Source organism: Pleurodeles waltl, chromosome 1_1, assembly GCF_031143425.1.
Source record: "Pleurodeles waltl isolate 20211129_DDA chromosome 1_1, aPleWal1.hap1.20221129, whole genome shotgun sequence".
Lineage (NCBI taxonomy): Eukaryota > Metazoa > Chordata > Amphibia > Caudata > Salamandridae > Pleurodeles > Pleurodeles waltl.
This window is the reverse complement of record NC_090436.1, coordinates 778,501,333-778,528,948: the sequence shown is the minus strand read 5'-3', so window position 1 is coordinate 778,528,948 and position 27,616 is coordinate 778,501,333. Positions and strand designations below refer to the sequence as shown.

General features: G+C 47.5%; 1 protein-coding gene across 9 annotated transcripts in view; it reads right to left on the bottom strand.

Annotated features, from left to right (window-relative positions):
* The window catches only part of CDC14B (cell division cycle 14B), a 344,504-nt gene that overhangs the window by 159,785 nt on the left and 157,103 nt on the right, over positions 1-27,616 (bottom strand). For all 9 annotated transcript variants that reach the window (XM_069227743.1, XM_069227768.1, XM_069227761.1 and 6 more), the window contains exon 9: positions 10,481-10,711. In XM_069227743.1, coding sequence (XP_069083844.1) covers positions 10,481-10,711 — 231 coding nt within the window. The remainder of the gene's footprint in view (positions 1-10,480; positions 10,712-27,616) is intronic.

The window sequence follows — 27,616 nt, the reverse complement described above, 5'->3', positions numbered from 1 at the left end:
AATTCATCCATAGAGCATTGCCTTGAGATTCGCGGTGTGGGTACCTGGATGTGAAGTTTTGGCATTTTGCGTTTTCTTTTGTTGCAAATAGATCTATTTGAGGTGGTCCCCAAATTTGGAAGTAAGTGTTCAGGATTTGGGGGTGAATTTCCCATTCGTGGACCTGTTGGTGATCCCGAGAGAGATTGCCTGCTAGCTGGTTCTGGATCCCTGGAATAAACTGTGCTATTAGGCGAATGTGGTTGTGAATTGCCCAATGCCATATTTTTTGTGTTAGGAGACACAACTGTGTCGAGAGTGTTCCCCCCGGTTTGTTTAAATAATACATTGTCGTCATGTTGTCTGTTTTGACAAGAATGTATTTGTGGGTTATCATTGGTTGGAATGCTTTCAATGCTAGAAATACTGCTAACAATTCTAGGTGATTTATATGAAACTTTCTTTGATGTACGTCCCATTGTCCTTGGATGCTGTGTTGATTGAGGTGTGCTCCCCACCCTGTCATGGAAGCATCTGTTGTTATCACGTATTCAATCAATCAATCAAAGGCATTTGTATAGCGCACTGCTCACCCGGAGGGTCTCAAGGCGCTGGGGGGGGGGGGGGGGGGGAAACGCTACTGCTCGAACAGCCAGGTCTTGAGTTGCTTCCTGAAGGCGAGATGGTCTTGCGTTGTCCGGAGGTGGATGGGGAGGGAGTTCCATGTCTTGGCTGCCAGGTAGGAGAAGGATCTTCCTCCGGCGGTGGCTCTGCGGATGCGGGGGACGGTGGCGAGAGCGAGGCTGGCGGAGCAGAGCTGGCGGGTGGGCTTGTGGAAGGTCAGGCGGCTGTTGAGGAACTTGGGGCCCAGGTCGTGGAGGGCCTTGTGTGCGTGGGTGAGGAGTCGGAACGTGATTCTTTTGTTGACGGGGAGCCAGTGCAGGTCTCTCAGGTGTTCGGAGATGTGGCTGTGTCGGGGGATGTCCAGGATGAGTCGTGCTGAGGCGTTCTGGATCCGTTGGAGTTTCTTCTGGAGTTTGGCGGCGGTGCCGGCGTAGAGGGCGTTCCCGTAGTCCAGCCGACTGGTGACGAGGGCCTGGGTGACCGTCTTCCTGGTCTCGGTGGGGATCCACCGGAAGATCTTTCGAAGCATGCGCAGGGTGTTGAAGCATGAAGATGAGACGGCGTTGACTTGTCTGGTCATCGAGAGGGAGGAGTCCAGGATGAAGCCTAGGTTGCGAGCGTGGTCCGTTGGCTTGGGGGTGGCTCCCAGGGCGGGGGGCCACCAGGAGTCGTCCCAGGCGGATGGTGATGATCCCAGGATGAGGACCTCCGTCTTGTCTGAGTTCAGTTTCAGGCGGCTGTTCTTCATCCATTCGGCGACGTCTTTCATCCCTTCGTGTAGGCTGGCTCTGGCGGCGTCCGGGTCGCTGGTGAGGGAGAGGATCAGCTGGGTGTCGTCGGCGTAGGTGATGATCTTGAGGTTGTGTTGACGTGCGATGGTTGCGTGGGGGCTCATATAGACGTTGAAGAGGGTGGGGCTGAGCGATGACCCTTGTGGAACTCCGCAGATGACTTCGGTGGCCGCTGACCGGAACGGGGGGAGGCGGACTCTCTGGGTTCTTCCGGCGAGGAATGAGGCGATCCACTCCAGGGCCTTCCCCTGGATGCCGGTGTTGTTCAGGCGCTGTACCAGGGTGCGGTGGCAGACAGTGTCGAACGCTGCGGAGAGGTCCAGGAGGATGAGGGCCGCAGTTTCCCCATTGTCCATTAGGGATCTGATGTCGTCTGTGGCTGCGATGAGGGCGGTCTCCGTGCTGTGGTTGTCTCGGAAGCCGGATTGCGAGTGGTCGAGGGATCCGTTGGTCTCGAGGAAGGCAGCTAGCTGTCTGTTGACGGTCTTCTCGATGACTTTGGCAGGAAACGGGAGGAGCGAGATGGGGCGGTAGTTCTTGAGGTCGGAGGGGTCTGCAGTTGGTTTCTTCAGCAGGGCACTGATCTCGGCGTGTTTCCAGCACTCCGGGAAGGTGGCGGTGTTGAAGGAGGCGTTGATGTCACGGAGGTGGGGTGCGATGATGTGGTCAGCCGTGTTGAAGATGTGGTGTGGGCAGGGGTCCGTAGGGGATCCGGAGTGGATGGTGTTCATTGTGCGTGTTGTGTCTTCGGTGCTGACTGGGGTCCAGGTGCGGAGGGTGGCGGTGGGGGGCATCGGTTCGGTGGTGGGGTTTGTGGTTGGTGGGCCGAAGCTGTTGTGAATGTTGGCGATCTTGTCGTGGAAGAAGGCTGCGAGGGAGTCGCAGAGGTCTTGCGAGGGAGTGATGTCATTGTTTCCGGCGTCGGGGTTGGAGAGCTCTTTGACGATGCTGAAGAGTTCCTTGCTGTTGTGGGTGTTGTTGTCCAGTCGTTCCTTGAAGGCTGTCTTCTTTGTGGCGCGGATCAGTTGGTGGTGTTTGCGGGTGGCGTGTTTGAGGGCCGTCATGTTGTCTGTGGTCTGGTTGGTGCGCCAGGTGTTCTCCAGGGAGCGGCAGTTCTTCTTGGAGGTGATGAGCTCGTCGGTGAACCAGGAGGCTTTCTTGCTGCTGCGTCTGCTGGGGGGGTTCTTCTTCAGTGGTGCGAGGGCGTCTGCGCAGTTGGTGATCCACTGTGTGAGGTTGTTGGCGGCTTCGTTGGGGTCCGTATTGTGGCACTGGGTCTTGGAAAGGCCGCCCTTTGTTTAAATTTGTACTGTTCCACCATAGAAGCGAGATGTATGTTTGGCGGTCTATCAACACCAGATCTAGAAGTTGACCCTGTGCATGTGACCATTGTGATGCTAGGCACTGTTGTAAGGGCCGCATGTGCAATCTTGCGTTTGGGACAATGGCTATGCATGAGGACATCATGCCTAGGAGTTTTAATACCATCTTTGCGTGTATCTTTTGTGTTGGATACATAGCTTGTATCACCTTGTGAAAATTTTGAACCCTTTGTGGACTTGGAGTGGCTATCCCTTTTGTTGTGTTGATTGTCGCTCCTAAGTATTGCTGTGTTTGACGCGGCAAAAGGTGTGACTTTGCATAGTTGATGGAGAAACCTAGTTTGTAAAGGGTTTGTATAACATAATCTGTGTGGTGTGAACACTTTGTTAGCGAGTTGGTTTTGATTAACCAATCGTCTAGGTACGGAAACACGTGTATTTGCTGCCTCCTGATATGTGCAGCTACTACTGCTAGACATTTTGTAAAGACTCTTGGTGCTGTTGTTATTCCGAATGGCAACACTTTGAATTGGTAATGTATTCCTTTGAATACGAACCTTAGGTATTTCCTGTGCGAGGGATGTATCGGTATATGGAAATACGCGTCTTTTAGATCTAACGTTGTCATGTAGTCTTGCTGTTTCAGTAGTGGTATTACGTCTTGTAACGTGATCATGTGAAAGTGGTCTGATTTGATGTAGGTGTTTAGTGTTCTGAGATCTAATATTGGTCTCAGAGTTTTGTCCTTTTTCGGTATTAGAAAGTACAGTGAGTAAACTCCTGTGTTCTTTGGTGTTTTTGGTACTAATTTTAGTCCTAGAAGGTCTATATGCTGTTTTGACATATTGTGTGTTTTCGGTGGGACATTTGGAGGGAGTTGGAGAAATTCTATGCAATAACCATGTTGGATAATTGCTAAGACCCAAGTGTCTGTTGTTATTTCTTCCCATGATTTGTGGAACTGGCTTAGTCTTCCCCCCACTGGTGTTGTGTGAAGGGGTTGTGTGACCTGTGAGTCACTGTTTATTTTGAGGGGTTTTGGGACCCTGAAACTTTCCCCGGTTTCTTGGGAATTGGCCCCCTCTGTATTGGCCTCGAAAGCCACCCCTTTGATATTGTCCCTGGTAGGTAGGTGGTCTTGTTTGTGAGGTGCTGGCTTCTGTGGCTTGACCTCGAAACCCTCCTCTGAAAGTTGTTTTGCGAAATGTGCCAAATGTGCCTCTGCCTTGCGGGGAATAGAGTGCACCCATGGCTTTGGCTGTGTCAGTGTCCTTTTTTAATTTTTCAATTGCAGTGTCCACTTCTGGGCCAAACAATTGCTGTTCATTGAACGGCATATTGAGCACTGCCTGTTGTATCTCAGGTTTGAAGCCAGATGTGCGCAGCCATGCGTGCCTCCTTATTGTCACAGCAGTATTTATTGTTCTTGCAGCTGTATCTGCTGCATCCATAGAAGAACGTATTTGGTTGTTGGAGATATTCTGCCCCTCTTCAACCACTTGTTTCGCTCGTTTCTGGAATTCTTTGGGGAGGTGCTCGATGAGATGCTGCATCTCGTCCCAATGGGCCCTGTCGTATCGCGCTAGGAGTGCTTGCGAGTTGGCGATGCGCCACTGATTTGCAGCTTGTGCTGCAACCCTTTTCCCAGCTGCATCAAACTTGCGGCTCTCCTTGTCCGGAGGTGGTGCGTCGCCTGATGTCTGCGAGTTGGCTCTTTTACGAGCTGCTCCTACGACTACTGAATCTGGTGTAAGTTGTGATGTAATAAAAGCAGGGTCTGTGGGCCTTGTATTTTTTCTCCACCCTTGGAGTTATTGCTCTGCTTTTAACAGGCTCCTTGAAAATATGTTTAGCGTGCCTTAGCATTCCCGGGAGCATGGGAAGGCTTTGATAATGGCTGTGGGTGGAGGACAGGGTGTTAAAGAGGAAGTCATCCTCAATAGGCTCCGAATGTAGAGATACATTATGAAATTCGGCTGCCCTAGCTACCACCTGTGCATATGCTGTACTGTCCTCAGGTGGTGAGGGTTTAGTTGCGTACGACTCTGGACTATTGTCCGATACTGGAGCATCATAGAGGTCCCATGCTGCCTGATCATCCTGGCTCATGGTGGTATGAGCTGGTGATTGTGGTGGAGTCTGTGCCGGTGATACATGAGTTGACTGTGGTGGAGAGGGTGGTGGAGTTACCCTCTTTACCACCTTTGCTTGTGGTGGCTTGTCTTGTTGTTGGAAGTCAAGTTTCCTTTTTCTTCTGATTGGGGGAAGAGTGCTGATTTTCCCTCTACCCCTTTGGATAAAGATCCGCTTTTGAGTGTGATCTACCTCTGTAGTTTGTAATTCCTCCTCAAACCTGTGTCTTTTTAGTTGGGAGGACAGTGATTGTTCCTCTGAGTAGGAACTGGTTTTTGGTTCGGTTGCCGGGTGTCTTAGCACCGAAACCGTGTCTTTAGTTGTTTTCGGCTCCGATGAGATCTTTCTCTGTTTCGGTGTCTTGGCCTCTCGATGCCGACCATCTTCGGTGCCGCTATCTCTGTGCCGAGCAGCTTCGGTGCCGCTGTCTCTGTGTCGAGTAGCTTCGGTGCCGCTATCTCGGTGTCGAGCCTTTTCTGCACCACTCTCTCGGTCCCGAGAGTGTTGCGTGCCTGTGTCTCGACCTGAGTCGGACGACTTCGGCACCAGCTCGCCCTTTTTCGGTGCCGATGGACGGTCACCTACTTTATGGGTTATGCCATGGCCTGTTGGCAGTGGCGTCCCCTGGGCTTTGTCTGTTTTTTCGTGTGTTCTTTCTTTCGACGTCTTACTTACGGTTGGTTGCTCGTCGACGTCGAATTCTTTGGAATCCGAATCGCGGATGGAGAAAGTTTCTTCTTCTTCCTCCTCCTCGAACCCTTGTTGTCCTGTCGGCGTGGAAGCCATCTGCAACCTCCTGGCTCTTCGGTCCCCGAGCGTTTTTCTCGACCGAAACACGCGACAGGCCTTACACGACTCTTCCTTGTGCTCGGGGGACAGGCACAAGTTACAGACCAAATGTTGGTCTGTATAAGGATATTTACTGTGGCATTTAGGACAGAATCGGAACGGGGTCCGTTCCATCAGTCTCGATGTTGCACGCGGTCGGGCCGACCAGGCCCCGACGGGGATCGAAAATACCCCGAAGGGTTAACGGCGCTCTTTAAGGCTCGGTGTCGATTTGCCCTAACTATCCCGATACCGAACAAAACAATACCGACGAATTTTCCGTTGATTCTGACTAACTTTCCGACCCGAAACACGGAGCGAAAAGGAACACGTCCGAACCCGATGGCGGAAAAAAAACAATCTAAGATGGAGTCGACGCCCATGCGCAATGGAACCGAAGTGGGAGGAGTCCCTCGGTCTCGTGACTCGAAAAGACTTCTTCGAAGAAAAACAACTTGTAACACTCCGACCCAACACCAGACGGCGGACTATGCACAGCATGTGTATCTGCAGCTACACATGCCACCGAACACAGTTTTACCCTGCTGTAGCTACAGCACTCGAATAGCTTTTGCTAGGCTGGAATCCTTTCTTTAAAAAACACATTTTCCAGCATCTCAAAAAACCTAGGAACAGAGCTGATCACTGTCAAAAGCCAAATCAGTGAGGAATTGTTATACCTCTGGTCTAAAGCCTAAAACTCTGAGCCAAGCATGGTGGTGATGAGAAGTAGGATGTCACCCCTTTTCTACAATCTGATGGACCCAATTGTCCAATATTGTGGCCTTCCAGGCAAGTAGAAAGGAGAATAGCCTTTCTCTCAGGGGCAGAATACATTCTTTCAATTGAAAGCTAAAGCAGCTTTCCAGGTGGTAGAGAAGAACAGGTGGGGGTTTGCTGGACCTGATGGTCCCTGCCTTTACCCCTGCCCCTGTTTTGTTTGAGAAGCTGGTTCTGTAGTTGGGAAGACTGCTAAGGCTGGCGAACAATCGAAGCCTTTTGAAAATCTATTTAAAGTTTAAAAACTGCTGGGTGTCCTTTGTGCTCTTACTCCCTCCCTACCGCCCACCCACCCAAGGGCAAGTCTGTAGCAACTGCAATCAAGCATCTAGGGCAGATGCAGGCTTCTCCCATGCAGCTGTCACCAGGCTGATAAATGAGTTACTGGACAGGTGTAAGGATTCAGAGGTGACGGCTGAAGGACACCCAGACCTAAGTTAATATGTTGGACTTCTCTACTACAGCAGACAAAGAATGTTCAAGGACATCGGCAGTCTTCGCAAAACTGCATTGAATGACTACCACTCAGGGGGAGCCAGTCGGGAAGTCAGTCTATTTGTACCTCTGAGAAAGTATCCAATCTGTTAGGCTGTTGCAAGGCAAAGTAACCCGCTCTGTCAGAAGACCGGGATGGAAGCAAACCGGCTTCTTCACTGCTATTGTATTATCATGTTGGATTTGATGAGGCATTTGAATATGGTTGGAATCCGAAGCAAATATATTGTGCATTGTATGCAAGTAGTCCTGGTGGGAAGTGTCTTGCCCTTCAATTTTCTTCTAATATTGTTTTGGGCTTCTCTTCTGGATCTCAGCAGGACTGCCTTTGTTTTAGAAATAGGCTGCTCAATAAGAGGTTTCTGCGGAGCCACATGGAGGTGAACTGGCAGAAGTCTCAGCATCAGGATACTTCCAGACAACACCAGAGTCATTCAATGTGGAATGTAGGGGACGAACTACACAAAGTCAGGACTCTCAGGCTGGGAACCTGAACAGAGCCCTAAGATGATCCATGGGGCTCATATGTATTACACAGGAGCCCGACACACACCAAAATATTTCAGTCATGGGGTGAATAAAGAAAGCTGTATTGGCTTCCCCATGTCAGGCACTTGGGACAGGTCTGAGGCTACTTTAGGAAGGACGTCTGTGGCTGACAAACATGTACAGGACTTGGGTCTGCACCTGTGGCTCCACTAGCAGAGGGTTCTCTGAAGAAGTTATCTCCATCAGCTATGGTGCTCTGAGGATGACTCCACAGAGGGGCAGAGAAAGCCCCAATGTGACTTACCCTCTGCATGGGAACAATGCTTTTGAGAAGAATATCAATGCCTATTGAAGCCTACTGATTTTTCTGGTGTTTTCTTTTGAGGACCCGCCATGGAAGAGGACCTGGCTAGAGATCCTGACCTGGAGGACAAGAGTGCCACGGCTCTGCTTGTCAAGAGTTATAAGCTTTTGGCCTTGGGCTCTCTAAGGCCTTGGGATGTAAAGGGTCACACTTGTCACACCACTTCGAGTCGTGCCTTGAACCCAAGCCCCACAGCACACTTCACGGAGAACTGAAATAGACATTTGTCCATTACAGTCCCAACAGGGTTTGACTTTTTAGGGGGAGAAATCCCTGGCACTAAACGTAATATGAAAACATTTTTGAGAGAAATCTCTCAATAAAATACTGACATACGAAGGAAAGCGGCCCCTCAGAGTCTCTGTCTCAGGTCCCAGAACTGGTCTTCACCCCTAGGCACAATGGCAAAGTCGGCTGTATGTAGGGACTACATGGTGCCTCAGGTCAAAATGTGGTCCCCATCATTGCTGCATACAAAGGAGTTCGGTCAAATGCTGGCACTGCTTCTGTGATCTTGACTGCAGCTTTAAAAGAAACTGACCCTGAGGCCTGCGCTCAAGATATCATTAGATTTGGCAGACATCTTGGGCACAGCCAGGATCTATAAGGAGGCTCTGCTCCCACATCAACCGCCATTAATCGAACATTCTGGTGGCGGTGGTATCAGGCTAGATCATGTCTAGTGATGAAGCCTCCCAAGAGTGGATTTCAACTTTTCAATTGAGCATGTGTGCCCCCACATGTCTGACAGTATGTGAGCCAAACCTTGGCAATTACTTCAACTAAGTGACACTGCATAGTAACTTCAACAATACTGTGTACAACTAGCCAAGGGCAGGAAAGCAACAATTCTGCATGATTTAAAGTAGAAATCTGTCCCATTCCCTGGTCTCAGAGTACAGGGAGACAGACATTTCACAGAAACTTTGCCAACTGTTTCGTTTTAAGGATTTAAAAAAGCGTGGCAATTCTGGGCAACATATGCAAGATCGCTAAGTGTCTTTCTATAGCTTTGGTAGATGTATTCTGGAGTCTAAATGGTTTGTCTTTGCAGGATTTCAGATTGGCAAGGACCTTTCTGGAACCTTTCTCCAATCCCTAGCCAAAGGAGGTCTGATCCTATTTTCCAATGTACCACTTCTTAACTTCAAATCGGAACATCACAATTATTGAACTTTAATTCAGTACCTCTTCAAACAATGTTGAAGTAGTAGCATTAACCAGAACCTCTTCTCTACAGGATCTACCCCATGGAATCGCTTTCTCAACCCAAATCCCCTGGGTCTTGTAGTGGTGGGCCATCCGATTTTGACTTGTGGCTACCAGAGCAAGGCTGAGGTTGCAGTGGATTACATTCTGCATAAGTATACTGGGCCTCACAACTCCTGATGCGAGTCAAAGGACACTGGAAAAAAAAAAAAGGGGGGCGGGGCGATTTGTTACAAAAAAGATAAACTGATTTAACCCAGCTATAAATGTATTGTGGTGACACTGACCTGCACAAGTGACAGATCAGCTATCTAAATATTTATATGCAATATTGTTAAGGTATCATCCACATGAAGCTACGTGAGAATTTAAACAGGAATTTGCGGGATTTTGAAATTTTGATACGCTCTGCTACTGTGAACATGCTGCAAACTTGGTATGCCTTACAGATCTGTTTCCACCAACTGAATTCTGGAAGGAACATACAGCAAATGCCCCTTTTTTTTGTTCTGCTTCAAGAGCACTCCTCATCCTCTCAAAAAACTCTTGCCTCTTGTATTTTCCTGCTTCCACACATTCAACACCGTCAGTAGCCCCTCACAAAGCAGGGTGAGGTAATTCAACCAATCATTCGCTTCCTTGCAGCCCAGGATTGTAGGGCCTTATCTGAAACAGCACCAAAAGGCACATATTTCACTAAGAGCCACCACCTCAACAGCATACATATCATCAACCTACATGTCTTCCATCCAATAAAGATGAACCTAAATACAACACTACCCCATGCAGGTAACATTGTACCAAAGACACATGATGCCTTGCAACTGAACATCCACTGTATGTGCATCTATTCAAACACTACCTAATGACAACCATTACTAAACAATACATTAAACAGTTATACTCTATTCAAAGAACATCTAAAACGGTTAAGTGTTACAAAATAACGGAGAACAACTAACTACAATGCCTACAGATCGCTGTGATCTATATGTGCATGTGGTAGTGTTATATTACAAGGTACAAGGTTCAACAACTTCAAAATGGGAAAAAGCCGTATGTATGTCATTAGGTTATCAGTTTCTTCCTTAGAGAGTCTGAAAGGAAATAAAGATGGCAGTACCAGAGTTTTCTGGAATCAGTGAAATGCTTCAGCACCATATCAAAACCCCAACATTGCTTCTGACAACTAGTTTGCTGACACGCCATATCACGCTCCCTTGTGTTGCACATGTTGGCATAAACTATGCAATCAAACAAACAAAACCTTAAATGTGCTGTGAAGATGCAGAACCTTTCATTCAGAATTTATTACAGTATTATCTGTGCATAGAAATTGACATATACAAATACATATAAGTTTATATCAGTGGAAGTTTGGCTTAGTTATTTTCTTGATTACATAACAGAAAACAAAAACCAGCAAAAGCTAATAAATGGGGATGCCATTCTAAACTCTAGTGTACCTTTGCAATGCACTGCTATGGCACCTCCTGCATTTTCGCAAATGTTCAGAAACCTCTTCACAATGGCATCAGTTGGTGTGCTTCCATCAACAAAAAAGAGATCATGGTGCTCAAAGTTTGCATCAGTAAATCTTTTTGCATCATACAATTTCCTGTTTAGGCGAATAATGGTTGTGACATTGTGCTTCTTGAAGTATGGAAAGTAAGCCTCAGGAGCATGAAGTGGATACCCTATAGAAAGGAACAGAACAGTCTTAATAGATATGTAAAAACATTAGCCCACAAGTGCACAATACAGCTAGTAAAAGTAAGCTAATAAGCTAGCTCTTTTCATTAACTTGTTAGGAATGCAGGCAATATTATAGTATTAGACACTTCAATGATGTTCAAGGAATGTTTAATTCTACATCAGAACCAGAGGCTTGGATTATGCTTTTAAGTTTTTACTTCACTTGATGCAAATTTAAATTTTAACAGCAGCCATTTTAACATTAGCCTATTCTAAAAAGTATCCTTCCCAAAAGTATTTGGGCATAACAAAAAAGAATATCCAATCACAGCCAGGTAGTCCCAATATAGTCCATTATTGATATACATTCTGCCTCTTTTCTTCGCTGCTCAGCAGCCACAGTTAAGTGTTTCTCCCTTCTCTCACATGAAAAGCCTTGATATTACCGTTATTTGCTCTGTGGATATCATAATTGGACAGAAGGCGCGCTTGGTTTTGCTACTGCTGCTCGTGTAATACTTTTTTCTTAACCGTCAGCACCAGGAATGCTTTTCCGCTCCTTACGTGGCGATATAGCAGTGACACAGTCCGGGGCAGCCCTCCAACCGCTAGGTGGAGCGGCGCAAACACGCATAAAGCGCCCCTCCCCCCAAATTGGCTCCGACAAGCGCATCTGTCAGTTTCCTTTGAGACGTGTAGAGTGCACAGTGGGAGCCCAGCGGTGCCTTACCGAAGCCTGGATACCTACACCCCTAGCCTGTGGGTCGGATCTGTATCAGTGTTTGCAAACACTTTTCTTCTGCATGGTAGACCGGTTGATACTGAATTAACACCCCTCACGGTCTGTAATTATTCTGGAGAGGATGTCTGGGCCCTGGGACACATACTATACTCCATCATTTTTGATTGTCATGCAACGCCTGCTGGGGGCCTGTATTTTACCTCATATTTCCTGAGTGGAATCCTTATCATACTCCCTATGGGGTCAGTATTTCCTACTATCAATTGCTTTTCAGGCAATATAAGGGACACTGTCCAAAGGCTCAACCATTGGCATATAGTGGGTGCCGTGTCCCTGGGGTCATTCACCTTCATATTGGAGACCCCTGGTCTCCCCAAAAATTCATTGGCCATCCCAGTACCACATTTAGACAGCACTGCTGTCGCCAAATCAGCTCTCCATCGCCTGGAGGCCATGCGGTTATCGGAAAGTATGTATGCGGAGAAGGAGGTCCTCTCCTTCCTCCCGTGGGACAATTACATTTATTAGGCCGTGGACGCCTCTATGCATCGAGCAGATGCGGAGGTAATTGCCCCTGTTGAACAGTACCTATACAGACAGGTGCTGTCCGAATATGCAAAATCACAGGCTCCCCCTGGGCTGGAACCCCCAAGCCTGAAACAAACTTCTGGGTGTAGACCAGGATATTTTGGGCTCCTCAAACAGGGCTCCCTAGCAAAGACCTCACCTTTTACTGCATCCTTTGGGCACACAGATGAGCTCCCACAACCCAGTTCTCCAGACAAAGGGGGAGGCGAGGATTCATATGAGGACTCTGACGAGGAGGCCAGTCCCTTGAGGCCTTGGCGCTCCCCCCGCAGCTCCTGACAACCGCAATGCACCATCGGACATGCTGGATCCAGATGACACTATCCATATCCGTGTTTGTCGGAATGGACTCTAATTCCCAAGGTGGCAAATTAAGTCGGCACAAGCCACTGGAGAAAGAAGCACGCAGCCACTTGCATGCAAAATACAGCAGGCCCTCTTTGGGGGGGCCAGGTTGCACATACTCCAGATAATAGGGAGGGAAAAGAACAAGGCAGTTCTCGCTAAAGTTGGGATAATCCTCACCTCCACGTCCTTAATAGAATTTAAACTTTCCGTTACAATAGCTAGGAATTTTTTCATTATTTAGTACATACACACAGTAAAAGTTTTGAGAAATTTAAATACAAATCAAATTTCGCTAAGATTCAGTCACTTGCAAACACCGATCACAGGTCCACAATAAAGAAATAAAATGTCACAAAACATAAGTCACATGGCGTTTCATAATGTTTTTTTCTTAGAATTCAGTAAATATTGCCACAGTAGCTGTGTTTTTGTCAAGTTTGTTACTGGGCTACACATTTTTGCATCTCCAGCAACAACTCTGTTACAATACGAGAGAATCAATAGGTCAATGTTCAATAAGAATATCATTGCACCCAACATTGACCAAACTGACACAGAACTGGACTTAAACATAAGGAACAAGTAATTGCAAGAGGCTATGTAAAGGCAGGCGAGAGGCATATGATTCACTGAAGAGCACCACTTCAATCTGTTGTATCGTTCCTCCCTATAATAAAGAATGACATTAATATTTACTATTACCCAGGAGTCGACTTATCAGATATGTGAAGGACAAAGTGTGGAAAACTGTGTACAACTTAGAGACAAGAAATATCTAATTAAAAAGGGCGTTACATTTCCCCAACCCCTTCCTCCCCTTTTTAACCGAAAAAGAACTGACGTGTACAAGAAATAGAATGGCTACCAGGCTGCAGTGACTTTTGGCAATGAGGACTGTGAATCTGCTGATCATATCAAAGAAAAGGGATTAAGGTCAAAACCATTCTTAGGCTGTGCATGAAGCCTGGTGTGAAGCTGTGCACATTGGTTGCAGTTATGTTAGAGGTAGATTGTGTAAATCTAAACCTGGATCAGGGAAAAGCAGATAGAACGATCAACGATCCATCAACTGAGGACACTCAGGCAAGGCACTGTTAAACTGATGAATGTAAAGATTATGGATCACTGAGAAAGAATTGACACATCAGAAATCTTGCATGCGTCAGTTGGGAAGAGGCTGAGTGATTGTAAGTGGGGGGGGGGGGGGGGTTGGGAGGGATGAAGGTTATGGAGAGTCTGCAGTCTTTCGACAAACCAGTTTGCCTGTCAAAAATGAAACAAAGCAGTGCAGGACTTGGTCTCCTTTGGCAAGCTAAAGGTAGTAAAGCAGAAGTTGGTGAATGATCATGTTGAAAGTGTCAGAGAAAAGTAGGCATGTTAAGTTTGTCCAGGATTTATAAAGGGTCCTCTATTAACTCTTTCCTTTTCAATATCCTGTATCCCCAGGTGAAAAAAAAACATCAGCTTTCATTTTTTCTTGATGGGTGTTGCTTCTACCCCACCAGCTACCACACACAGGCAAGAAAGTAATCGAAATTCCATCCTGGAGTGTCCATGCATATAGTATATGGCCCCCCCCGTTTGACAATGGGATTTCATAACTCTTTGCTGCCCCCTTTTTTCACAGACTGGGACTGCTTGTTCTAACAATTTGAAAGATCATATTTGCTACCTACTGTGCGAAGAAACTCATTACAGAAACAGCCAGAAGTCTGTTCCCAAAGGAAACAGTGCCAAACATGTTTCTATTACCACACTATTCCTGCAACACAGAAAAACATCCCTAGTATTCCCTTCAAATCATGAGCACACCAGCTGGACTTTGGTGAAAGACAGAAGAGCCTGAAAACAACTTTCATGAGCTCTCTCAGTCAGGGTCAGTCCTTCTCTCACTGACCTAATTTACTTCCTCCTTACTGTTGTGTATGGATTTCATTGGCACCCCACTGACTTCTTTCCCAACCTCTCCCCTGCTGGTCTTATTTTAGGACAGTACCTACATATAATCAAATGGTAGTATCCACAGTAAAAACATTCATGTAACATCTAGACATCTACCTTTCCTATTTCTAAACCATTCCCTTTGCCCAGTATTGCTAACAGAACGTTCAAACCCAATCCCAGTCTTCTCCAGCACCCCTTTTCACTAATTCTTCCAGTCATCCTTTCCCACAGTCCACATTTTTCCACCAATCCTCCCAGCAACCCCTGAGATTAAGGTCTGAAATAACTGATAAGTATTTCTTTTAACTTGTTCCCACTCGGTCTCAGTTTTTAAAACTACCTTTATTTTATGTGTTGTCAGCACATTGGAAGAATACTACCACACATTTGTGTATATAGCATACAGGACGTAAGAGTTTTAGATACATTATGAATCCCTGGAATAAATCTGCTAGGTATGGTGCAAAGCACTCCAATGCCTATTCTTCTATGTCCATCTACATCAGGCCAGAGATAGCTCATTGTGTTTTTGCTTGCTTTTATTCCTTTTTTTTTTTGGTTCAGTGTCTGGTATTGTTGGGCTTGTATTCCGTTAATGCTTTTGTATCAAATTCTAATTTAATGGTTTAGGTTCATTATGAAGTATTTATTTACTTTCCTTTGTCACTAAGCATAAGCATCCTTTTTACATCAGACACCCTTGTACAGAACTTGGCTTAGCACCATTACTCTTTCACATTCTGACACATTATCGTTAGTACGCAGATCAAGTAATTGTTACTGTAAGGAAATGGCTCCCTGTTGCAGTTACCCCCCACTTTTTGCCTGATACTGATGCTGACTTGACTGAGAAGTGTGCTGGGACCCTGCCAACCAGGCCCCAGCACCAGTGTTCTTTCACCTAAAATGTACCATTGTCTCCACAATTGGCACAACCCTGGCACCGAGGTAAGTCCCTTGTAACTGGTACCCCTGGTACCAAGGGCCCCGATGCCAGGGAAGGTCACTAAGGGCTGCAGCATGTCTTATGCCACACTAGGGACCCCTCACTCAGCACAGACACACTGCTTGCCAGCTTGTGTGTACTGGTGGGGAGAAAATGACTAAGTCGACATGGCACTCCCCTCAGGGTGCCATGCCAACCTCACACTGCCTGTGGCACAGGTAAGTCACCCCTCTAGCAGGCCTTACAGCCCTAAGGCAGGGTGCACTATACCACAGGTGAGGGCATAGGTGCATGAGCACTGTGTCCCTACAGTGTCTAAGCAAAACCTTAAACATTGTAAGTGCAGAGTAGCCATAAGAGTATATGGTCTGGGAGTCTGTCATACACGAACTCCACAGCACCATATTGGCTACACTGAATACTGGGAAGTTTGGTATCAAACTTCTCAGAATAATAAACCCACACTGATGCCAGTGTTGGATTTATAACAAAATGCACACAGAGGGCATCTTAGAGATGCCCCCTGTATATTACCCAATTGTTCAGTGCAGGACTGACTGGTCTGTGCCAGCCTGCTGCTGAGAGACTAGTTTCTGACCCCATGTGGTGAGGGCCTTTGTGCTCTCTGAGGACAGAAACAAAAGGCTGCTCTGGGTGGAGGTGCTTCACACCTCCCCCTGCAGAAACTGTAACACCTAGCAGTGAGCCTCAAAGGCTCAGGCTTCCTATTACAATGCCCCAGGGCACTCCAGCTAGTGGAGATGCCCGCCCCCTGGACACAGCCCCCACTTTTGGCGGCAAGTCCAGAGGAGATAATGAGAAAAACAAGGAGGAGTCACCCACCAGTCAGGACAGCCCCTAAGGTGTCCTGAGCTGAGGTGACCCCTGCTTTTAGAAATCCTCCATCTTGATTTTGGAGGATTCCCCCAATAGGAATAGGGATGTGCCCCCCTCCCCTCAGGGAGGCACAAAGAGGGTGTAGCCACCCTCAAGGACAGTAGCCATTGGCTACTGCCCTCCCAGACCTAAACACACCCCTAAATTCAGTATCTAGGGGTTCCCCAGAACCTAGGAAACTAGATTTGTGCAACCTAAGACGAAGGAGGACTGCTGAGCTGAAAAACCTGCAGAGAAGACACCAACTGCTTTGGCCCCAGCTCTACCGGCCTGTCTCCCCACTTCAAAAGAACTGCTACAGCGATGCGTTCCACAGGGTCCAGCAACCTCTGAAGCCTCAGAGGACTACCCTGCATCTAAAAGGACCAAGAACTCCTGAGGACAGCGGCTCTGCTCCAAGGAAGAAGCATCTTTGCAACAAAGAAGCAACTTTGAAAGAACACACGTTTCCCGCCGGAAGCGTGAGACTTTGCACTCTGCCCCCGGCTCCACTTGTGGAGAACCAACGCTACAGGGAGGACTCCCCAGCGACTGCGAGCCTGTGAGTAGTCAGAGTTGACCCCCCTGAGGCCCTACAGCGACGCCTGCAGAGGGAATCCAGAGGCTCCCACTGACCGCGACTGGTAAGGACACCGTACCCGCAGCCCCCAGGATCTGAAGGATCTTACCTCCAGTGCAGGAGCGACCCCCAGGTGGCCTCTCCCTTGCCCAGGTGGTGGCTACCCGAGGAGCCCCCACCCCCCCCCCCTTGCCTGCATCGCTGAAGAGACCCCTGGGTCTCCCACTGAACTACATTGCAAACCAGACGCCTGTTTGCACACTGCACCCGGCCGCCCCCGTGCCGCTGGGGGTGTACTTTTTGTGCTGACTTGTGTCCCCCCCGGTGCCCTACAAAACCCCCCTGGTCTGCCCTCCGAAGGTACTTACCTGCTGGCAGGCTGGATCCAGGGCACCCCCTTCTCCATTGAAGCCTATGTGTTTTGGGCACCACTTTGACCTCTGTACCTGACCGGCCCTGAGCTGCTGGTGTGGTAACTTTGGGGTTGCTCTGAACCCCCAACAGTGGGCTACCTTGGACCCAACTTTGAACCCTGTAGGTGGTTTACTTACCTGCAAAACTAACAAACACTTACCTCTCCCAGGAACTGTTGAAAATTGCACTAAGTGTCCAGTTTTAAAATAGCTTATTGCCATTTGTGTGAAAACTGTATATGCTATTTTGCTAATTCAAAGTTCCTAAAGTTCCTAAGTGAAATACCTTTCATTTAAAGTATTGTTTGTAAATCTTGAACCTGTGGTTCTTAAAATAAACTAAGAAATGAAAATGTCACTTACCCAGTGTACATCTGTTCGTGGCATCAGTCGCAGTAGATTCGCATGTTCTGCAATAGCTCGCCATCTGGTGTTGGGCCGGAGTGTTACAAGTTGTTTTTCTTCGAAGAAGTCTTTCGAGTCACGGGACCGAGTGACTCCTCCTTTTGTCTCCATTGCGCATGGGCGTCGACTCCATCCTCGATTGTTTTTCCCCGCAGAGGGTGAGGTAGGAGTTGAATTGTAGTAATAGTGCCCATGCAATGGAGTGACTAAGTATGCACCTATTTAAGGTTGAGATGATACATATATAAATAATTGAAGGTAACTTCCAAACTGCTACAGGCTCCCGGGGAGGCGGGTGGGCACATGCGAATCTACTGCGACTGATGCCACAAACAGATGTACACTGGGTAAGTGACATTTTCAGTTCGATGGCATCTGTCGCTGTAGATACGCATGTTCTGCATAGACTAGTAAGCAGTTATTTTCCCAAAAGCGGTGGATCAGCCTGTAGGAGTGGAAGTAGTCTGAAATAATGTCCTTAATACAGCTTGACCTACTGTGGCTTGTTGTGCGGATAACACGTCTACACAGTAGTGCTTGGTGAATGTGTGAGGCGTAGACCATGTGGCTGCCTTACATATTTCTTGCATTGGGATGTTTCCTAGAAAGGCCATGGTAGCACCTTTCTTTCTGGTTGAGTGTGCCCTTGGTGTAATGGGCAGCTGTCGTTTAGCTTTAAGGTAGCAGATTTGGATGCATTTAACTATCCATCTGGCTATACCTTGTTTTGAAATTGGGTTTCCTGCATGAGGTTTTTGAAATGCAATAAAGAGTTGTTTAGTCTTTCTGATGTTGTTTGTTCTGTCAATGTAATACATTAATGCTGTTTTGACATCTAATGTATGTAGTGCCCTTTCAGCTACGGTATCTGGCTGTGGAAAGAACACTGGAAGTTCCACTGTTTGATTTAGATGGAACGGTGAAATAACCTTTGGCAAAAATTTAGGATTGGTCCTTAGGACGACTTTATTTTTGTGTAGTTGTATAAAAGGTTCCTGTATAGTAAACGCCTGAATCTCGCTTACTCTTCTCAGGGAAGTAATGGCGATGAGAAATGCCACCTTCCAGGTTAGGAACTGTATGTCGCAGGAGTGCATGGGTTCAAAAGGTGGACCCATAAGTCTAGTTAGGACAACATTTAGGTTCCATGAAGGAACAGGTAGTGTTCTTGGTGGTATAATTCTCCTAAGGCCCTCCATGAATGCTTTAATGACTGGTATTTTATATAGGGAAGTTGAATAGGTAGTCTGCAGGTATGCAGATATTGCTGCAAGGTGAATCTTAATGGAAGAGAAAGCTAGGTTAGATTTTTGTAAGTGAAGCAAGTAACCCACTACATGTTCTGGAGTTGTGTGTAATGGTTGTATTTGATTAATATGGCAGTAGCAAACAAACCTCTTCCATTTACTTGCATAGCAGTGCCTGGTGGATGGCCTTCTTGCTTGTTTTATGACTTCCATACATTCTTGGGTAAGTTGTAAGTGCCCGAATTCTAGGATTTCAGGAGCCAGATTGCTAGATTCAGCGATGCTGGATCTGGGTGTCTGATCTTTTGGTTGTGCTGTGTCAACAGATCTGGCCTGTTGGGCAATTTGATGCAGGGTACCACTGATAGGTCTAGCAGCGTTGTGTACCAGGGTTGCCTTGCCCAAGTTGGTGCTATCAATATGAGTTTGAGTTTGCTTTGACTGAGTTTGTTTACCAGGTAAGGAAGGAGAGGGAGAGGAGGAAAAGCGTAAGCAAATATCCCTGACCAGTTCATCCATAGGGCATTGCCTTGGGATTGTTTGTGTGGGTATCTGGATGCGAAGTTTTGGCATTTTGCGTTCTCCCTTGTCGCAAACAAGTCTATCTGAGGTGTTCCCCAGAGTTTGAAATAAGTGTTCAGTATTTGGGGGTGAATTTCCCATTCGTGGACCTGTTGGTGATCTCGAGAGAGATTGTCTGCGAGTTGATTTTGTATCCCTGGTATAAACTGTGCAATTAGGCGAATTTGGTTGTGAATTGCCCAATGCCAAATTTTTTGTGCTAGCAGGCTTAACTGCGTGGAGTGCGTCCCTCCCTGCTTGTTTAGATAATACATTGTTGTCATGTTGTCTGTTTTGACGAGAATGTATTTGTGAACTATTATTGGTTGGAAAGCTTTTAGTGCTTGAAAAACTGCTAGAAGTTCTAGGTGATTGATATGCAGTTTTGTTTGATGTACGTTCCATTGTCCTTGTATGCTGTGTTGATTGAGGTGTGCTCCCCACCCTGTCATGGAAGCATCTGTTGTTATTACGTATTGTGGCACTGGGTCTTGGAAAGGCCGCCCCTTGTTTAAATTTATGTTGTTCCACCACAGAAGCGAGAGGTAAGTTTGGCGGTCTATTAACACCAGATCTAGAAGGTGACCCTGTGCTTGAGACCACTGTGATGCTAGGCATTGTTGTAAGGGCCTCATGTGCAGTCTTGCGTTTGGGACAATGGCTATGCATGATGACATCATGCCTAGGAGTTGTAATACCATCTTTGCCTGTATCTTTTGTGTTGGATACATGCGTTGTATGATGGTGTTGAAATTTTGAATTCTTTGTGGACTTGGAGTGGCTACTCCTTTTGATGTGTCTATTATGGCTCCCAGGTATTGTTGTACCTTGCGTGGCAGAATTTTGGATTTTGTGAAATTGACGGTGAACCCTAGTTTGAAGAGGGTTTGTATGATATGATTTGTGTGATTTGAGCACTCTATTAACGAATGGGCCTTGATTAGCCAGTCGTCTAGATATGGGAACACATGTATTTGCTGCCTTCTTATGTGTGCTGCGACTACTGCTAGACATTTGGTAAAGACTCTTGGTGCGGTTGTTAATCCGAAAGGCAGTACCTTGAATTGGTAATGTATTCCTTTGAATACAAACCTTAGGTATTTCCTGTGCGATGGGTGTATTGGTATATGGAAATAAGCATCCTTGAGGTCTAAAGTTGCCATGTAGTCGTGCAGTTTTAGCAATGGCAATACTTCTTGTAGTGTGACCATGTGGAAGTGGTCTGATTTGATGAAAGTGTTCACTACTCTGAGGTCTAGGATTGGTCTCAGCGTTTTGTCCTTCTTTGGTATCAGAAAGTACAGTGAGTAAACTCCTGTGTTTATTTGTGTGTTTGGCACTAATTCGATTGCATTCTTTTGCAATAGTGCCTGCACTTCTATCTCCAGGAGATTGGAATGGTGTGTTGTTAAATTTTGTGCTTTTGGTGGTATGTTTGGAGGGAATTGTAGAAATTCTATGCAATAACCATGTTGGATAATTGCTAGAACCCAAGTGTCTGTAGTGATTTCCTCCCATGCTTTGTAATAATGACCTATTCTTCCCCCCACTGGTGTTGTGTGGAGGGGGTGAGTGACATGTGAGTCATTGTTTAGTAGTAGGGGTTTTGGGGCTTTGAAATCTCCCTCTATTTCTAGGGAATTGCCCTCCTCTATATTGTCCCCGAAAACCTCCTCTGTACTGTCCCTGGTAAGTGGACGGTGTTGCTTGTGAGGTGCTGGCTTGTGTGCTTTGACCCCGAAACCCCCCTCGAAAGGGCGTTTTACGGAATGTGCTGTTATTCCCTCTGCTCTGCGGGGAGTAGAGTGCGCCCATGGCTTTGGCAGTGTCCGTATCTTTTTTGAGTTTCTCAATCGCTGTGTCCACTTCTGGACCGAACAGTTCTTTTTCATTAAAAGGCATATTGAGAACTGCTTGTTGAATCTCTGGTTTAAATCCAGACGTTCGGAGCCATGCATGCCTTCTGATAGTTACAGATGTATTAATTGTCCGTGCAGCTGTATCTGCAGCGTCCATGGAGGAACGTATCTGGTTGTTGGAGATGGTCTGTCCCTCCTCAACCACTTGTTTTGCCCTATTTTGGAAGTCTTTGGGCAGATGTTCAATGAGATGTTGCATCTCGTCCCAGTGGGCTCTGTCATAGCGCGCAAGTAGTGCCTGGGAGTTCGCGATGCGCCACTGGTTTGCAGCTTGTGCTGCGACTCTCTTACCAGCTGCATCGAACTTGCGGCTTTCTTTATCTGGGGGTGGTGCATCTCCAGATGTGTGAGAGTTGGCCCTTTTCCTAGCTGCTCCTACAACAACAGAGTCTGGTGGCAGCTGTGTTGTGATGAAAACCGGGTCCGTAGGAGGCGGCTTATACTTTTTTTCCACCCTTGGAGTGATTGCCCTACTTTTGCCGGGTCCTTAAATATGTCTTTTGCGTGCCGGAGCATACCAGGGAGCATAGGCAGGCTTTGGTAGGAGCTGTGGGTGGAGGAGAGTGTGTTGAACAAGAAATCATCCTCGACCTGTTCTGAGTGGAGGCTTACGTTGTGAAATTGTGCTGCTCTAGCCACCACCTGAGAGTACGCGGTGCTGTCTTCTGGTGGAGATGGTTTTGTAGGGTATGCCTCTGGGCTGTTATCTGACACTGGGGCGTCGTATAGGTCCCATGCGTCCTGATCTTGGTCACCCTGGCTCATGGTGGTGTGAGCTGGGGAGTGTGATGGCGTTTGTGCTGGTGAAACGTTAATCACGGGCGGAGGAGAGGGTGGTGGTGTAACTCTTTTCACCACTTTTGGTTGTGGTGCTTGTTCCGTCTGGAACTCCAACCTTCTCTTTCTCCTAATGGGGGGAAGGGTGCTTATTTTTCCTGTCCCCTGCTGAATGAAGATACGCTTTTGCGTATGGTCCACATCAGTTGCTTGTAGCTCTTCCTCAAACCTATGCTTTTGCATTTGGGAGGTTAGCGAGTGCTCTTCTGTATAAGAGCCTGAAGCTGGGTCGCTTGCAGTTTGTTTCGGCATCGAAACTTTGTCTGCGTGTTTTTTCGGCTCCGAGGTGACTTTTTTCCTTTTCGGGGCCGAAACCTCTCGGCGTCGATCTGTTTCGGTGCCGCTGTCTCGGCGTCGAGCCGTGTCCACACCGGCATCTCGGTGTCGAGGCTTGTCTCCAGCACTTTCTCGGTCCCGAGAAGGCTGCGTGCCGGTGTCTCGACCGGAGTCGGACGATCTCGGCACTGTTTGGGCCTTTTTCGGTGCCGACGGTCGGTCACCGAATTTATGGGTCGAGCCATGGCCTGGTGGCAGTGGCGTCCCCTGGGCCTTGTAAATGTTTCTTTGTGTGGTTTTCGACGTCTTACTCACGGTTTGTGTATCGTCGAATCCTTCGGAGTCTGAGTCTTGGATCGAGAAGGTACCTTCCTCTTCCTGCTCCTCGAACTCTCGGTGGGCTGTCGGCGCGGACGCCATCTGAAGTCTTCTGGCTCGACGGTCTCGGAGTGTTTTTCGGGACCGGAACGCACGACAGGCCTCGCAGGTGTCTTCGCTGTGCTCAGGTGACAGGCACAGGTTGCAGACCAAGTGTTGGTCTGTGTAGGGGTATTTATTGTGGCATTTGGGGCAGAAACGGAACGGGGTCTGTTCCATCGGCGTTCTTCAGCACGCGGTCGGGCCGACCAGGCCCCGACGGAGGATCGAAAAAACTACCCCGAAGGGCACCGGAGCTCTTCGATCTTCGATGCGGTGTGGAATCTAAGTACGCCGATCCCGAACGCAACAATACCGACGAAAATCTTCCGAAATTAACTATTTTTTCCGTTCCGAAACTCGGAGCGACAGGAACACGTCCGAACCCGATGGCGGAAAAAAAACAATCGAGGATGGAGTCGACGCCCATGCGCAATGGAGACAAAAGGAGGAGTCACTCGGTCCCGTGACTCGAAAGACTTCTTCGAAGAAAAACAACTTGTAACACTCCGGCCCAACACCAGATGGCGAGCTATTGCAGAACATGCGTATCTACAGCGACAGATGCCATCGAACATATATTTCCCTATATAAAAACCTATTGGCCTGGAATTGTCTTTTGAGTGTGTGTTCCTCATTTATTGCCTGTGTGTGTACAACAAATGCTTAACACTACCCTCTGATAAGCCTACTGCTCGACCACACTACCACAAAATAGAGCATTAGAATTATCCGTTTTTGCCACTATCTTACCTCTAAGGGGAACCCTTGGACTCTGTGCATGCTAATTCTTACCTTGAAATAGTGCATACAGAGCCAACTTCCTACAGTTACATTAAAGAACAAAAATGTCTGAGAACGGGTGGAGAAATAACTTGGGGCAGGCGTGTTCTATTCATTAAGACCTGTTTGGACATTCATCATCCAAGATGTTGTGTGTAGTGACCCACTATAACAAAGGCAATTCCAAACAGGACCGTGATAATGATCATCTTCAGTTGAAACACATGAAACTACTTTGGGAAATCTTTGTAATCCTATGGCTGGAAAAGGACCCTTGTTGCACAGGGTCCACAGTTTATTTATTTTATCTCACCTGCAGGTGATCCTGAACTCTGCTATCTAGTGTATGTGCTCTGTCCCGTAAAACTTGTTGAAAGTGGCTTGAAACTTGATTGGCAACTTTCCTATATGATCACAGTGTACAGTGAAAACAAATACACCAACAGTATGGAAGGTTAAATGCCCCTTGTAGACTGCAGCACAAATTGTGTGGTCCACATCAATGGCAGTTAAAATATAGCTCCAGGCCTACCCTGTGTACTCTGAGAGCAGCAACCTGAACCCCGCAAACCAACCTGTCAAAATCCAGCCTTATGACCGGTAGGAAAACCTGATTTTAAATATTAGGTAAGCCACCTGTAAGCGCACTTTGCTTCTCAAAAGGGAGGGTGAATAATATTTAAGACTGGCCCATGTGCGATATGAGAAATGGCATGTTCCACACTAACTAGGCCCAAAACACAGACACTGGTCAGGCTGTAACTGGTACATACAAAAAGTCAAAGTATAGAATATGTACTTTAATCTATAACTTTTGACCTCTACCAACTACAGACTTCTTTCAAAGACTTTTTTTTGTATCTAGTGAAAATCCTACCCCAATGGTAAAGCCGTAGTTTTATAAAATATGTTGGATTTGTAACTTTAAAAAAATTACCTTTACCCTGCCTGAAGGTGCTAATTTGTAGAGGCTCTCCGGGAAACGTACAACCTGGCTCGAATTAGGTGTGAAAGAAGTGTGTAAACTGCTCCTAGAACGGTGACAATGGCCTGAGGGTAGGGAGGTGTTCTCTTCATCTGACAGGATGACCAGTTGAGTGGGCCCAGATGCTTAACTTCAAATTAGTCTGCCCTGAAACAAACAAATGTTAAGTGACACATGGAAAGCCCCAGCGTTGTCCTCAGAGTCAGGCTGGCACCATACACAGTAGGAGGAAAGCTACCCCCGGAACTGTCTTTGAGTTACCACAGGGGAGGGGGGGGGGGGGGTACTGCTGATTACCCTAACCACACTTCTGGGTAGGCACACAAGCTATGCAGAAAGAGAGAAGGGTTTCCCCATCTTGGATACTGAGAGCAAATGGCACTGTGGTATTGTTTGTGATAAGGCAAACAGGAACTGCTGAAAAAGTGGGTAGGCTTGCCCCCAGCACCTTTATCCCCATTGGTTAGGCAATGGTTGGGCGTTACCCTTACCCACTATCTGGTGCCAGGAATAAATGTGGCACCCCAAAGTACCCTTCTCATAACACTCACTGGACCCCCAGAAGATCAGAAGAGGTCTGAATCTGCTCGCTTTGTAACCAGACAAAGAAGTGGAGTCAAATAGTCAGTTGGCTAACTTGTTGTGTCGCTATAAGGGCAAAATAAGCTGCAGCAGACCTTTTATGGAAACGTCCAACTGACCAGTGGCAACTGGACTTGAAGTACAAGTACTTACCTTTGGTAACGATATATCTGGTAGAGACATTCTAGTTGCAGATTCCTTACCTTAGTATTTTTCCCCAGGCGTCGGACTGGATCCGGAGATTTTTTCTTTGAGCAATACCCTTGCGCGTCAGTAGGTGGCGTCGGTCGACTCCGCAGGCGTCGTGGTCGCCGTGATGACGTCAGGAGTAGTACATAGACGCCGCCTTCGCGCAGTGACGTCAGTTTCTTTTAACGACTTTCCACGCCAGAGCGCAGAGCCAATAAGAACAATGATATTGGTGTGCCAGAGCTAAGGACCTGAAAGGGGGGAATCCCTGTCCCTAGAAATCAGTTCGCAAGCGGGGAGGATGGGTGGGTGGTAAGGAATCTGCAGTTAGAATATGTCTCTACAAGATATTTCTTTACCGAAGGTAAGTAACTTGTACATCTGATAGAGAGTTCTAGCTGCAGATTCCTTACCTTAAAATAGATACCCAAGCAATGCCATCCTCGGTGGTGGGCTGCGAACTAAGATCATACTAGAAAGTCCTGCAGGACCGAACGACCAAAGTAGCCATCCCGACGGACCTGACTGTCCAGGCAGTAATGCTTAGCAAACGTGTGCAGAGATGCCCACGTAGCTGCCTGACAGATATCCAGGACAGGAACTCCACGTGCTAGCGCAGTGGATGCAGCAGTGGCCCTGGTAAAATGAGCCTGCAAGCCTTCAGGAGGTTGCTTTTTCGCCAAAGCGTAGTACATTTTGATGCAAAGAAGCACCCATTGAGAGATGGTACATTTCTGCACCGCCTTCCCTTTCTTCACACCCACATAGCCAACAAAGAGTTGATCGTCCACCCAGAAGTCTTTAGTACGATTGAGATAGAACGCCAACGCTCTTTTTGGGTCCAGACGGTGGAGTCTCTCCTCCTCATGGGAAGGATGTGGGGGTGCGTAGAAGGTAGGCAAAGTGATAGACTGGCCTACATGAAACAGTGTAACCACCTTAAGAAGGAAGGAAGCTCTAGTGCGAAACACCACTTTGTCTGGGTGAACGGACAAGTTTGGAGGCTTTTGAAGAAAGGGCCTGAAGCTCACTCACCCTGCGAGCAGAGGTGATGGTGATAAGAAAGTTTTGAATGTGAGGAGCCGTAAGGGACAATTATGCATAGGCTCAAAGGGAGTACACATCAAGAAAGTAAGCACAAGATTAAGATCCCACTGAGGCATGATGAAGGGAGTGGGAGGAAATAAGTGGGTGAGCCCCTTTAAGAACCTACTCACAAGAGGAGATTTAGAGAGTGAGGGCTGATCAGGAAGCCTAAGAAAGGCGGAAATGGCAGACAGATACCCCTTAAGGGTGCCCAATGCAGAGCCCTGCTGGGCTAAGGAAAGAATGAATAGAAGAACCTCTGAAAGAGGGGTAGGTAGGCGGTCAACAGATTTGTTGGTGCACCATGCCACAAATTTACAGGCGTGTACAGTTTTAGTCGAGGGACGCCTGGCTGCCGAGATAACACTGGAGACTTCAGGTGGAAGGGCAAATGCCGTCAACTGTTGCCGCTCAATCTCCACGCATGAAGGTGGAGGTTGGACAGATTCGGGTGGACCACCGTCCCCTGCTGCTGAGACAGAAGATCCGCCCGAAGAGGCAGTCTGAGTGGAGGATCGATGGACATGCTCAGTAGCTCGGGATACTTGGGCCCGGTCGCTCTTGATCTTCTTGAGAACTCTGGGTAGAAGAGGGATAGGCGGGAAGGCGTAAAGGAGGTCGGAGTTCCACTCAAGATGAAAAGCGTCTCCGAGCAAGTGCCGCCTTGGAAACTCCAACGCGCAAAATAGCTGACATTGCGCGTTCTCTGCGGAGGCGAACAGATCTAACCAAGGCTCTCCCCACTTGAGAAAGAGACCTTGCGCCACCTCCGGATGGAGAAACCATTCATGATCGATAGTGCGTCGGCGGCTGAGTTCATCTGCTCTGGCGTTGAGAGCCCACCAGATGTTGAACCATCAGGGTAATGCCCTGATGTTCCAGCCATGTCCAGAGGCGTAGTGCCTCCTGAAATAGGGTCCAGGACCCTACCCCGCCTTGTTTGTTGGAGTACCACCTGGCGGCAGTGTTGTCCGTGAACACCTGCACCACTTTCCCTTTGAAAGAGGGAAGGAATGCTTTCAAACGCAAAACTGATCGTTCGGAGCTCCAGCATGTTGATGTGGAGTTCTGACTCCGCCGGAGACCAGAGGCCTCTGATCTCCGCCTCTCCCATGTGGCCGCCCCAACCCAGAAGTGATGCATCTGTCACTATTGAGAGATCTGGTTGGGGAAGGGAGAGGGA